The 14,342-nt window shown below is 42.1% G+C and overlaps 2 protein-coding genes across 2 annotated transcripts; one reads left to right on the forward strand and one right to left on the reverse strand.

Annotated features, from left to right (window-relative positions):
• The first annotated feature begins 1,386 nt into the window (after positions 1-1,386).
• Positions 1,387-4,390, forward strand: aldob (aldolase b, fructose-bisphosphate). Its single transcript, XM_083915201.1, has 9 exons — positions 1,387-1,514; positions 2,217-2,329; positions 2,415-2,626; positions 2,735-2,789; positions 2,914-3,074; positions 3,177-3,260; positions 3,369-3,543; positions 3,650-3,849; positions 4,106-4,390. Exons 2-9 carry the CDS (start codon positions 2,218-2,220, stop codon positions 4,199-4,201), a joined length of 1,095 nt encoding a protein of 364 aa, XP_083771327.1. The 5' UTR covers positions 1,387-1,514; position 2,217; the 3' UTR covers positions 4,202-4,390.
• A 1,869-nt stretch (positions 4,391-6,259) lies between these two features.
• LOC310948011 (uncharacterized protein) lies at positions 6,260-13,807 on the reverse strand. Its single transcript, XM_083915010.1, has 14 exons — positions 13,748-13,807; positions 13,463-13,601; positions 13,221-13,331; positions 12,339-12,395; positions 12,080-12,220; positions 11,881-11,994; positions 10,654-10,684; positions 8,378-8,390; positions 8,090-8,228; positions 7,848-7,958; positions 7,062-7,118; positions 6,818-6,958; positions 6,619-6,732; positions 6,260-6,396 (listed from the first exon to the last, which is right to left on the reverse strand). The coding sequence occupies exons 2-14, from the start codon at positions 13,592-13,594 to the stop codon at positions 6,325-6,327; spliced, it is 1,233 nt and encodes a 410-aa protein (XP_083771136.1). The 5' UTR covers positions 13,595-13,601; positions 13,748-13,807; the 3' UTR covers positions 6,260-6,324.
• Positions 13,808-14,342: the final 535 nt, after the last annotated feature.

Genomic DNA, 14,342 nt, shown 5'->3' on the forward strand with positions numbered 1-14,342 from the left:
TGTGGCTGCAGTGTTAGATTGCAACGCTATAGATCAGAGATTTGCAATACTTGGGCGTATTGTTGCAATTATTGTGCAACCAAAACAACAACAACAACAACAACACCAAGTTACCACCAGTTACATTTTCCTGTTTAGTCCACATACTTGTGGGGGTAAGAAAATTGGTCTGGACAACAGTTTGCTCTTTCCTGAATCTTTTTCTCAGTCAGCCCTTATGTAAAAAGGGACTCATGGACAGAAACTGAACTCTGATCAGCACCATCAAAGAGTACATTGCACAGGGTGCAGAGTCCAGGTTGTGTAAAAGTCATCAATTGTGAGTTACAGATCTATCCCAGCCTCAGTTCAAATATCCCTATCTCCTGAGGTCACCCACGGAACGGTGAGAGCATTACAAACACAAGTTTTTTGGGGCCATTTTCATCAATCGATAGGAGAAGTGTTTATGCATGACGTGTTTGACAGCCCGTTGTGACGCATGGGGCACAAGGCAGCATGAAAAATCTGTTTTTGTGACTAATGACACATTTGTGCCCAACAAATGAACGAGGCTAAAACTTGGTGATATACTAGCACAAGTACACATCAAATCTGAAAGTGAATCAATTATAATGACATAACATAAAAGCTGCTAAATGTTTCCTTGGTGTAAAATCAAGAAGGTCTGCTGATAAGATCTATGCATCTCCTAAACAACATATAGCCTACAGGGAGAGGAAAAAGATATTGATTCATTCTACATGAATAATATACAAATAAACGCACACTGTTATGTCATGATACAAAGTGTATGCTCTGGTGACTTTGAAAGATGCAATTTCAATTAGAACAGAGACGTTTTCACATATGTAGGTTTTCCCTTTTTGAATTGCATTTTGTTCATAAAGTGGTCTACCTACATAGGCCTACATCTGGAACAGACTGTATACATATAATTGTGTAGGATTTCCCTTTATTTTTTATCTTTATTTGGGATTGAAGAATAAAAACTTAAAAGCTAATTCCCCCAAACGAGACAAACAGTAGAGTATCACACCCTAATCCACACCAGGGGAAAAAAGAAACAAAGAAACCTGCATTGCAACATCGCAGCAGGCCTCTCACATTGCATTTCTTCAGTGAGGTCCTGCATCGAGCATAACACAAGAGGGGTGTTTCAGGACTGAGTGCCTGCACACTTCGTTTTTATAACTTCTCAGTAGATACACAGTGTTCCCTTCATGTTTTCAACTCATCCGCCCAGGTCCCGATATGAGCGTAAAGTCCACAAAAAAGCATCGATGCCACATCAGGCAAACACCGCCCCTGTCTGTCTGACCGAGCCAATTGCGTTACCGGGCCGACACACGCCCCGCCACATCACGCGAAACCTCCTCCACAGCTCCAAACAGACTATAAATGCAGCTTTGTGACCGGTTTTCGGCCTTCTCGATCAGTCAAATTACTGCTGGGAGGCCGTGCACGCCGTCTGACACTTCTGTTGCCGTCGCTGTTTGATTCAAAACAATAAAGTAAGTCGTGTTTTCTAGCTTTTTACTTTTGCATACTTTGTCTGTCGCCGATTCCCACTTGTTTTCATGAAAACGGATTTTCTGCGACATTAGCGTGCATCCTCGCGTTTCCACATGTGCAGCGGTGGAAGTCATGTTGCATATTATATTTAAGCCGTTTTCAATAGTCTAGACTCTGTAGAACTGGATAAACAGGCTGTCAAGTCTGTTATATGCTCCAGTTACATTGACTTATCAGTAGCTTCTTTTTTTGCAATAGAGATGGTGGTGCTTTTACTTTGAAAGAGTTTTAAATGTTGACGTGTGAAGGTTACCAGTTTTGAGTTTGTGCAAATACTTGTAAGGAAACATACACCCGCGTTCAATGAGCACTTATTGTATGTGACCAATTCTACACGTGATTTGAATTCTTTATTAAGTGGAGGTCCTCTGCAGAAAGTTAGAAAACATCCATGCAGGCTGCAGCCAACAACTTTGAGTGAACTATGAACTTATGTTGTACTCTAAAGGCAGAACTTATCTGTTTTGAAGGCCAGAGTTCAACCATCCAAGCCAAATATTTACAGAGGTGACGCAAGACAGGCAGGAAGTCAGAGGCTGAGGTCCATTGTGTTTTGATTGGAACAAAAGGATTAAATCTTCCTCATACTTGGAGTCTTGGCAGAGTTTCTGTCTGTGAAATAACTTGTTTCTCACTTCTAGGATGACTCATCAGTTCCCATCCCTCTCTCCGGAGCAGAAGAAGGAGCTCTCTGACATTGCTCAGAGGATTGTGGCTCCAGGAAAGGGAATCCTGGCTGCAGATGAATCCACAGGTGAGCCTCAAGACCCTTCTTATTGTTGTGTAAACTGTGACTGCAGAGTTTGCAACTGAAATGATTTTTCTCTTCTTCTTTCAAGGAACCATGGGAAAGCGTCTCCAGAAAATCAACGTGGAAAACAACGAGGAGAACCGTCGCTACTTCCGTGACCTTCTCTTCTCCACTGACCCCTCAATCTCCAACTGCGTGGGCGGGGTCATCTTCTTCCACGAGACGCTCTACCAGAAGTCAGACAGCGGCAAGCTCTTCCCCCAAGTTGTTAAGGATAAGGGAATTGTTGTCGGCATCAAGGTGAGGATCTGCGAGTGGAGACTGAGCCTGTAGTCGAGTGCGAACATCTTTTAGGTCTTTCACACGTCGACCCTTGTAAGTTCATGTGTTTTCGATTATCTTCTTCAGGTGGACAAAGGCACAGCTGGTCTCAACGGAACAGACGGAGAGACTACCACACAAGGTGAAATGGATTCTTTATCTTTTCTGATTCAAAGCCCAGAAGTGCAAGCCTTCATTATTGCTAAGAACTGAGCACAAATCGCGACAGCATACCAAATTTCTGTGGCTTGTTAATTTTTCTACAGGTCTTGACGGCCTCTCGGAGCGCTGTGCTCAGTACAAGAAGGACGGTTGTGACTTTGCAAAGTGGCGGTGTGTGCTCAAGATCTCAGACAGCTGCCCATCAGCTCTCGCCATTGCAGAGAACGCCAATGTCCTCGCAAGATATGCCAGTATCTGCCAACAGGTGTGTCTGTGTGTTTGTGCCTCCATAGTCTCTACAGACATGGCTAAATCAAACCTATTGGCTGCGTAAGTTATTCATTTTTAAAAATATGTTCTGAACTAGAATGGCCTGGTGCCTATTGTGGAGCCAGAGATCCTGCCTGACGGAGACCATGACCTGCTGCGCTGCCAGTACGTTACAGAAAAGGTTGGTTCATCACGTTAGTCAGCCAAACCACCAGCAAGTACAGTGCAAGTAAAAATAAAGAATTGTCCCATCTGATATTATAAAGTAAACCTCCCTCTTCATTTTTAGGTTCTGGCTGCTGTGTACAAGGCTCTGTCGGATCACCACGTTTACCTGGAGGGCACTCTGCTGAAGCCCAACATGGTCACGGCTGGACACTCCTGCACTAAGAAGTTCACCCCTCAGGAGGTTGCCATGGCCACAGTGACCGCTCTGAGGCGCACTGTCCCTGCTTCTGTTCCCGGTGAGCGCCACAAGGCCGGCTTTTCTCATAACGCACAGCTTTAAGAGAACCGGAGGATGCAGGGACTATGTTTCTTAATGGTATGCTGCTTTCTGTGTCCTCACAGGCATCTGCTTCCTGTCTGGAGGCCAGAGTGAGGAGGAGGCTTCCCTCAACTTGAACGCCATCAACCAGGTGCCCCTCCATCGCCCCTGGAAGCTGACCTTCTCTTACGGCCGTGCACTCCAGGCCTCCGCTCTGGCAGCCTGGCAGGGCAAACCTGCCAACAAAGCAGCTGCACAGGAAGCTTTCTGCAGCAGGGCCAAGGTCAGTCTCAGTTATCGCAATTACTTAATAGATACTTTTAACTGATACCCACTTATCAATTTGTTGGTGTGGACTATGCACAAAACTGTATATTAAATGACTCTAACCTTGTATTACCCAACTTTACATTGACTGGTAAATTATTGATTCTAAAAAGCTTTTTGTCTGTTCTTTATGCGCTAGTGTGGCTCAGGCTGATCATTAACACTCACATTTGACTTTGCCCTAACATTCCCTCCTCTGTTGCTCTCTTCAGACCAACGGCCTGGCTGCCAAAGGAGAGTACAAGCCTTCTGGCTCAGCTGATCAGGCCTCCATGAAGTCTTTGTACACAGCCAGCTACGTGTATTAAATACTGTGAACGTTTTAAGAAAAATAAAGATAAATTGCACATGGACCAAATATGACAACAAGAAATGCCACGGCTGGATTTCCCTCTTCCTAGACTTCCACCACCTGGGGAAGACTTCCATTATAATGTTGAACTACTGTTTGTCTACTCGGTGAAACGACTGGAAATAAATTAAATTACTAAAATATTGATGGTGTTATTGCATTTTTTTTTTTGGTGATTGGAGATAATGTTGCATTTAAATCTTCGGCTATAAATTAAAGACTTTAATGCCTTTTCATCTGTAAGTCAAGGTAGGAGATTATACGTAGATGAATATGCCTAAAATTTCTATGGCCAACAGAAGTAAAGGTTGGCCCTTTAACTTGGAATCGTGTCCTCTGACAAAGCTAAAACAAAGATCCTCATTAGTTATTTCCTGGCCATCTAACAAGGTGTTCAAAGTACTCTTGCAGATACAAACTTTACCACAGGCTATCTTCAACACTGATAATTTATCTATAGTGCACTATCACTGTGTAGACAGTTTTAGTGCAGTGCTGGGGCGGCAGTGGCTCAGGCCATAGGTGACTTGGCTGGGAACCGGAGGGTTGCTGGTTTGAGTCCCTGTGTGGACCATGAATGTAGCGTGGACTGGTGGCCAAGGTGCTGTTGAGCAAGGCACCGAACCCCCAACTACTCAGGCAGCCCCCCTTCTCTAACACCTCTCAATTAATTGCATGTATATAGGAATTCTTCTTCTATAGGGGTTTTCACACTGCACTTAGCCCCAGGATAAGGGAGATGTTTGCCTGGCACTAAGAAAGCGTTCACACTGGCACATTCAAAGTGGCCAAACTCAATTTAGCCTGAATGTGAATCATATAGGTGTAATATGATCATCAATCTGAGCATTATTGTTTATTAAACAAAGACGATATACATTACATGTATTGCACCAGATATAGCTAAAAGCTAAAGAGCAAAATTCAACACTGTTATTCAAACATTCACAGGCTAAAGACGGCGACAGGTTTCCCCGCAGGCTCTTCATATCACAGTCATGTAGATGAATATATATATATATAGTATATATAAACATTAAGTCATAAGCTTTGAAAAGTATGGTGGACAAAGGCCACTTCATCATTTCAGATAAAATTCAAACGTATTAAAAAATACTGTCATTTATGTCAAACAACTCTAAAGGTGCGTTCACAGGTGGATGTGCTGTCGTGTAACCCAAACACGGAGCCCACATCTGCTCATTTATCCTGTAGTCACATTGTACCACATCTGCAGCTAAGCGTAAACAGGTTCACATTGATTATCAAAAGCTGCAAGAATAGTTTTGAAACTGAACCCATGTACTGCACATACTGTACTAATTGTGCAGATAACGTAGATAATGATCTGGCATTTTAATGACAAAGGCTAAAAGTAAGTGTCGACAATATAAAATCAGAATATACATTGATTTGATTACATTTTTGATTGAACTTTCATGGTTGTATTTCTTGTAGGTTGGGGTACTGTTTGAGTAATTAGTTTAAATGACAGTTGTTGTATGTCAGTGTGACAGGTGACGAATAGGTAACGAAATATACATTCACACAAGAAAATAGTACAGATTTCTTGTTGTTTTTGTTAGTAGGAGTATGATTGTGTGTGTGAAAGTGTGTTGTTTACGTGTGTCATATATGAATAACTGTGACCAACTGGATGTGCAGGTATGTGTGAGGATGCAGTGAACTATTAACACAGGCACTTAAGCGACAGTCTTCTTGTACTTATTCGCTGATTACCAATCTTCTTGGGGTCTCAATTAGTGTGATGAACATCGTTTTATCAGTGCATATCGCGCATTAGTAAACAACCAGTTCCAACCTGGAATTCTAACAGAGTAGATGATTCACCGTCATCTGCGATATTTTGTGACCTACTGCAAAAGCAAATCAATTTGGTTATTAATACATTTCTTACTGGAATTACAGATACTGAAGTGTGAAGCTGAGTGCAGATGTAGGTATTGAAGACTTTTAGGGTTAGTGCCTCTAGGTGGTGTAAGATCCACATGGGATATCCTGTAAGGAACTATCTGTTTCTTTCACAGGGTAGGTGTACTGCAGTAAAATCCCTTCTCATTATTGTATAGAAGGTTGAGATAAGTTTGTCGTTGTGTCGCTCGGTGGTGACTGGATGTGCTGGACAATGATCTGTTGAAGACAAGGAGGTGGTATATGTCAGAGTAGAGGACAACAAGAAGGCAAAAACATGATGCCAGACACACAGCTAATGAATAATATCATCACATGTCGTTGTTTTAGGTCGGTTGTGGCAAAGAATATTTCATTTTCTTGTATTGGAAATTGTATAACCATGATTGTATAGTTGCATTACTGTTTTTTTAGATGAAGTAACAATGAAAAATATTTCACCTGAGTCTGCGTGGATTTCAGAGCTAAACGTGCGACGGCACACAAGAAGATGAGAAGCACCGACACACAGAGAGACGAAGTGAACAAAATGCCTTCAATCCCAGAAAGCTGGTCCTAAAGCAAGAGGAAGTGAAAGAGAAGTCATTGATACGCGGTAAAAATGTGTCCATTAGCTTAAATTATACATGCTGTAACTCACCACTCTCTCATATGCACCTTCACCATTGTAGCGTGCTCTGGACCTAAGGTAGCCATAGTCTGCAAAGAGGTATATCCTGTAGCCAACAGAGACCACGATGCCCAAGAGTGAAACCACATACATAGCCAAAGACACAGTCACCTGGAAAAGATATGTTTTATATGATTAGGTGAGTTATTGGAAAAAGAAAGAGAGACTGAGGGCAACACTAAAACTAGATCATAAAATCCCATTATATACCCACCATCCTCTTGGACGGATGCATCCCAGTGTAGATGGACAGGATTCCACAGACAAGAAACTAAAAACAAAAAAAAGATCTGCATACATGAATAACCACGTACGACTTTCTCCAGCCTTCTTTACATGTTTTTTTCCTTTATCATCATGGCGGTTTAAGTTAAAGCTCTTCTGTACTGGAGTGGAAAGCGGAAAATACTTTAAAAAAAAAAGAAAAAAAGATAATTAATGCCAAATTCAATTCAATTTTATTTATAGTGCCAAATCATAACAAAAATACTCAGTCTACCTAATGCCCAGCATTTGTTCGATAAGTATAAGGCTACAGCACGCAGCCGGTTAGCTTAGCTTAGCATAAAGACTGGAAACAAGGGGAAAGAGCTAGCCTGGCTATGTCCAAAAGCTAACGAACACTTCCTCTATAAAGCTCCTTCATTAACATGTTATATCGTGTTTGTTTAATACGTACAATTGTCGAGGTATGTAAACCATAATTCAAAGTTTTTGTGCTGGGATTATTTCTTGGCTAGGAGTAGCCTAGTTGCCAGGCAACCAGTGAAGTTACTTCTCCCAGCCAGGAAAAGCACCTGTGATGTCAGTTTTTGTACTAATCAAACACACAGGATTTAACAAGTCACCTTTAGAGATGCTGGTATTGAGCCATATTTACTGTACATACATGAGTCATATTTCCCTAAGAAAGCATATAAGCATATCTAAGGAGCCGCTCTGATAGCGTGCACTGTAACTTTGAAGACAAGTGGCATGTGCCAAATGTTATGTGGTCTACCAGAGCTCCCTGCCAGAAGGGAATGTAGATTCTACATGAAGTGTTGGCACTTTCTTGGGCCAGCAGAAATCCCATCAGGAGCTCTGCACAGCCAAAGATCAGAAGGACAATCTGGAGAGGAGAAGCGGAAAGATGGATGGATTCAAGTACAGACAGTAGAATAACAGTTTTCAGCTACTCTTTGTCTATACATCAGTTCATTTAACTGTCATCTCTGTGGCCCTGATTGTCTGATGTGTTACCCCGAGACTTCTGGGCTCTCTTTGGACAAAGCGATGCAGAGGTTTGCCTGACATCAGCAGCGACTGGTCTGCCGCCTGTGTCCCATCCTTTCCTGTTGTTCTCAGTCTAGTTGTTGACTCAGTTCCCTCCATTGCCACACTGTGTTAGGTCGTAGGAGGAGGAAGAAGAATTAATTAAACAAATCAGATCTAAGGAGGCAGAATTAGTTCAGATGCCTGCTGCATGCAAGAGAGAAAAATCAGTCTCAAAGGGTAAAGAGAAAAGTACAAACACATATAGTGACCCACCTTGTTTTGGTTTCTCATGCAGAGAAGCAGCGTGAGTGATAACGGGAAGGGAATGTTGTGGGCGGAAAGAGGAAGTGGGGAAATTGTAGAGTTTTGCTTTTTTTCATTAAGGGGAGGAGCTGAACACTTTGTTGGCAAGTTGCAGGCTGAGGCTGTTCCTCAGTACAATTTTCACTCTGTCATCAAACCAAGTTCAAATCTCACGGAGATCTGTGTGCAAACCCAGGGACAGGAAGACAACTGCATCAAATGCTCACGATAACAGAATTGAACTCTACAGTATTTGTATAAAGTCTGCAGATTAAATCTTCTCTTGCAGTGGTGATGTCAATAATCTAATGTCAGTTTTTGCAGGTGGATGTGGACATGAGTAGGGCTGCAACTAAAGATGCCATTATCAATTCATCTGCTGATTATTTAATAAATTAGTTGATTATATATAAATTCATATTGATCACTCATCAGAATAGTTGCCGTTTATTTACCTACTGATTGATTTAATTAGTTAATAGACTGATCATTTCATATTTGATGCCTCCAAACATACGACGCACAACAGGCTGTAGGGTGGGGGTCCACCAGGGCGACACTGGACAGTCGCTCGAGAAGGTCGCTTTACCACCGCGGTGAAGTTGGCTTTATGTTGGCTATTCGACGGATGTTCACTCCGGTTCCAGCCGCGACTTCACTGAGGTTTGCCCGGTGTTGGCAGCAGGAGATCGGCCCCAGGGCCGCGCGCTAAGTCGCTGGAAACTGATTTAGGGACCGTCCTTAAATTACTTACAAAAAATAAATGAATACAAAATGACTGCATTTTTTTCAATAACTTCCACATCATGTGACCCAATGACTCCAAACGAGTCTCACAATGTATAACTAAAGTGAACACATAAGACACATCCATTTTTATGGTTTTATGGCATTGGTAAGTTGTCAATGACACAATTACATCAACACATTCATAAAAATAATCATTTTGAGATAGTAGTCTAAATATATGTTGATAATGTGTTAAAATACCATCTTATATGATAATAAGCAGTATGATCGCATGACACATGCATAGACTGGGACAAACTTAAAATATAATCCTTATTTGATTTATTCATGAGATATAGATATCTCAACATTTCTGTAATTTTTCTATATTTGATCAAAGAAAGATCTGAGTCGTTTCAAATAAAACCATTTATTTACAGATTTATAGAATTGAGGTTATTACACAATATACACTCAATTTAGTAGCTGTTTCAAAAATTAGCCTGTTTTTTTCTCAGATCTGATAAGGTCTCTGTGAGCTCTCGCAGGGTCATAAAACAGAGTTTTACAGGTTTGCTTTGAGTCTTTTCTTTTAGTCTTCAGGAAAGCAGGGGGTCTCACAAATTAGTTATACTGACTGATTTTCTTCACTCTCTAAAGAGCTTCAGTTCCTCTCAAAGGTCAAAGGGTCATGAGAGTGAAAAAGGGAGGGCGAGATCATATGAGGCCAAAGACAGAGAGGGCCAGAGAGAGAGAGAGAGGCCTAGGTCAGTTTTGATAAGGCAAAGGATCAGACTGGCATTAGGGATTGTCATCGGAATAGTGTCCCCTTTCTTTGATGACGATATAAAGGGCAATATTTCCAACAACATTACAAGCTGAAATATAGGCCACTCTACCTGGAATGAAGACAGTCCACTCTTTGGTACTTCTGGCTTTGTTAGACTGCGCTGCGTGTATCATGGCTTGTCAACAAATACAGGTGTATCCCCTTATCATGTAACCACAGCAACTTTTACGACAGTAGTCGAAGAAAATACTGTCTCCCAGCTATAGGGGGAGCCTGTGAGCAAATCCTACATGTTGCTTTTAAGCGACAGTCTTCTTGTACTTATTCGCTGATTACCAATCTTCTTGGGGTCTCAATTAGTGTGATGAACATCGTTTTATCAGTGCATATCGCGCATTAGTAAACAACCAGTTCCAACCTGGAATTCTAACAGAGTAGATGATTCACCGTCATCTGCGATATTTTGTGACCTACTGCAAAAGCAAATCAATTTGGTTATTAATGCATTTCTTACTGGAGTTACAGATACTGAAGTGTGAAGCTGAGTGCAGATGTAGGTATTGAAGATTTTTAGGGTTAGTGCCTCTAGGTGGTGTAAGATCCACATGGGATATCCTGTAAGGAACTATCTGTTTCTTTCAAAGGGTAGGTGTACTGCAGTAGAATCCCTTCTCATTATTATATAATAATATTTCAGAAGGTTGAGATTAGTTTGTCGTTGTGTCGCTCGGTGGTGACTGGATGTGCTGGACAATGATCTGTTGAAGACAAGGAGGTGGTATATATCAGAGTAGAGGACAACAAGAAGGCAAGAACATGATGCCAGACACACAGATAATAATAATAATAATATCATCATCATCATCTCATCTTCAACTGCTTATCCGAGGTTGGGTCGTGGGTGCAGCAGCTCTAGCAGGGGACCCCAAACTTCCCTTCCCGGGACACATTAACCAGCTCTAACTGGTGTCTGGAACACCTCCCTACGGCCAATGGTGCGGTAGAGTGACTTCAACACCGCCCCCGTACTCCGATTCTCCAGCCAAACTCACGCTCCATCGTCCCCTCACTCGTGAACATGATCCCGAGGAACTTGAACTCCTTCACTTGGGGTAAGGACTCATTCCCTACCTGGAGTAACCAATCCACCGGTTTCCTGCTGAGAGCCATGGCCTCAGATTTAGAGGTGCTGATCCTCATCACACTCAGCTGAGAACCGATCCAGTGAGTGCTGAAGGTCACTGACCGACGATGCCATCAGGACCACATCATCTGCAAAAAGCAGAGACGAGGTCCTCAGCCCACCGAACTGCAACCCCTCCCCACCTTGACTACGCCCTGATATCCTGTCCAAGAAAATCACAAACAGGATTGGTGACAAAGCGCACCCCTGGCGGAGGCCAACCCCCACTGGGAATGAATCCGACTTACTGCCGAGGATCTGGACACAGCTCTCGCTTTGGGTGTACAGAGATTGGATGGCCCACAGAAGTGACCCCCTCACCCCATACTCCCGCAGCACCTCCCATAGTTTCTCCCGGGGGACCCGGTCATATGCCTTCTCCAGATCCACAAAACACATGTAGACTGGATGGGCATACTCCCAGGGCCACTCCAGGATCCTTGCGAGAGTAAACAGATGGTCCATTGTTCCAGGTCCAGGACGGAATCTGCATTTTTCCTCTTCAATCTGAGGTTCGACTATAGAACAAACCCTTCTTTCCAGTACCTCGGAGTAGACTTTACCAGGGAGGCTGAGTAGTGTGATACCCCTGTAATTGGCACACACCCTCTGGTCCCCCTTTTTAAATAGGGGAACCACCACCGGTCTGCCACTCCCTTGGCACTGTCCCAGACATCCATGCAATGTTGAAAACATTCAAAATACACATTTATCTCTAATCTCAGTGGGAAAGGCCGGATTTAGATGAAGTAACAATGAAAAATACTTTACCTGAGTCTGCGTGGATTTCAGAGCATTACGCACAACAGCACACAAGAAGATGAGAAGCACCAAAACACAGAGAGACGAAGTGAACAAAATGCCTTCAATCCCATAGAGCTGGTTCTAAAGCAAGAGGAGGTGAAAGAGAAGTCATTGATACACAGTAAAAATGTGTCCATTAGTCTAAATTATACATGCTGTAACTCACCACTCTCTCAAAGGCCCCATCATCCCTATGGTATGATCTGTACCAAGGGTAGATATAGTCTGCAAAGAGGTATATCCTGTAGCCACCAGAGACCAATATTCCAAAGAGTGAAACCACATACATAGCCAAAGACACAGTCACCTGGAAAATACATGTTTAATAAGATTAGGTGAGTTATTGGAACAAGAAAGAGAGACTGAGGGTGACTAAATGAAGTTAAACACTAAAACTAGATCATAAAATCCCATTATATACCCACCAGCCTCTTGGATGGATGCACCCCAGTGTAGATGGACAGGATTCCACAGACAAGAAACTTAAAACAAAAACAAAAACAACTCACATTTTTTCCTTTGTCATTCACCACATACATTGATGAGAACAGTTGGAACGTCAAGTATTCAGACCCCTTTAAATTTGTCATTCTTTGTTCCCCAAATTTTCAGCCATTTTTAAAAAAATCATTAAATTTGATTTTTTTTCCTCATTAATGTACACAAAGCACATTACGCCCAGCTCTAGGAAGAGTTATGGTCGTCCCAAACTTATTCCATTTAAAGATTATGGAGGTCACTGTGCTCTTAGTAACCTGAAGTGCAGCAGATATTTTTTTTTTTTGTAACCTCGGCATGGTTCTCATTTGCTCTGACATGCACTGTGAGCTGAAAGGTCTTTTATAGACAGGTGTGTTCCTTTAGTTATCAAGTTCAGTCAATTTAATTAAACCCAGCTGGACTCGAACCATCTAAAGGATGATCAGAAGAAATGGACCTGAGCTAAATATATGAGTGTCACAGCAAAGAGTCTAAATACTTATGACCATGTGATGTCAAAATGGGGTGCTGTGTTTACGTTAATGAGGAAAAAATCAACTTAAATGATTTTAGCAAATGGCTGCAAATAATTCAATTAAATGAAATTAAGGGGGAAAAATTCAAGGGGGTCTGAATACTTTCCAAAGTAGCTAAAGCTCTTCTGTTCTGGAGCGGAAAGCTGAAATTACTTGGGGGGGAATATTTACTGTACATACATGAGTCATATTTCCCCAAGAAAGCAAATAAGCATATCTAAGGAGCCGCTCTGATAGCGTGCACTGTAACTTTGAAGACAAGTGGCATGTGCCAAATGTTATGTGGTCTACCAGAGCTCCCTGCCAGAAGGGAATGTAGATTCTACATGAAGTGTTGGCACTTTCTTGGGCCAGCAGAAATCCCATCAGGAGCTCTGCACAGCCAAAGATCAGAAGGACAATCTGGAGAGGAGAAGCAGAAAGATGGATGGATTCAAGTACAGACAGTAGAATAACAGTTTTCAGCTACTCTTTGTGTATACATCAGTTCATTTAACTGTCATCTCTGTGGCCCTGATTGTCTGATGTGTTACCCCAAGACTTCTGGGCTCTCTTTGGACAAAGCGATGCAGAGGTTTGCCTGACATCAGCAGCGACTGGTCTGCCGCCTGTGTCCCATCCTTTCCTGTTGTTCTCAGTCTAGTTGTTGACTCAGTTCCCTCCATTGCCACACTGTGTTAGGTCGTAGGAGGAAGAAGAATTAATTTAACAAATCAGATCTAAGGAGGCAGAATTAGTTCAGATGCCTGCTGCATGCAAGAGAGAAAAAGCAGTCTCAAAGGGTAAAGAGAAAAGTACAAACACATATAGTGACCCACCTTGTTTTGGTTTCTCATGCAGAGAAGCAGCGTGAGTGATAACGGGAAGGGAATGTTGTGGGCGGAAAGAGGAAGTGGGGAAATTGTAGAGTTTTGCTTTTTTTCATTAAGGGGAGGAGTTTAAAACTTTGTTGGTAAGTTGCAGGCTGAGGCTGTTCCTCAGTGAAATTTTCACTCTGTCCTCAAACCAAGTTCAAATCTCACTGAGATCTGTGTGCAAACCCAGGGACAGGAAGACAACTGCATCAAATGCTCACAATAACAGAATTGAACTCTACAGTATTTGTATAAAGTCTGCAGATTAAATCTTCTCTTGCAGTGGTGATGTCAATAATCTAATGTCAGTTTTTGCAGGTGGATGTGGACATGAGTAGGGCTGCAACTAAAGATGCCATTATCAATTAATCTGCTGATTATTTAATAAATTAGTCGATTATACATCAATCAATATTGATCAATCATCAGAATAGTTGCCGTTTATTTACCTACTGATTGATTTAATTAGTTAATAGACTGATCATTTCATGTTTGATGCCTCCAAACATACGACGCACTAAAAAGATTCACTCTAAAAGTGTTGATATTTATTTATTTA

The sequence above is a fragment of the Echiichthys vipera genome, assembly GCF_963691815.1.
Source record: "Echiichthys vipera genome assembly, chromosome: 6".
NCBI lineage: Eukaryota > Metazoa > Chordata > Actinopteri > Perciformes > Trachinidae > Echiichthys > Echiichthys vipera.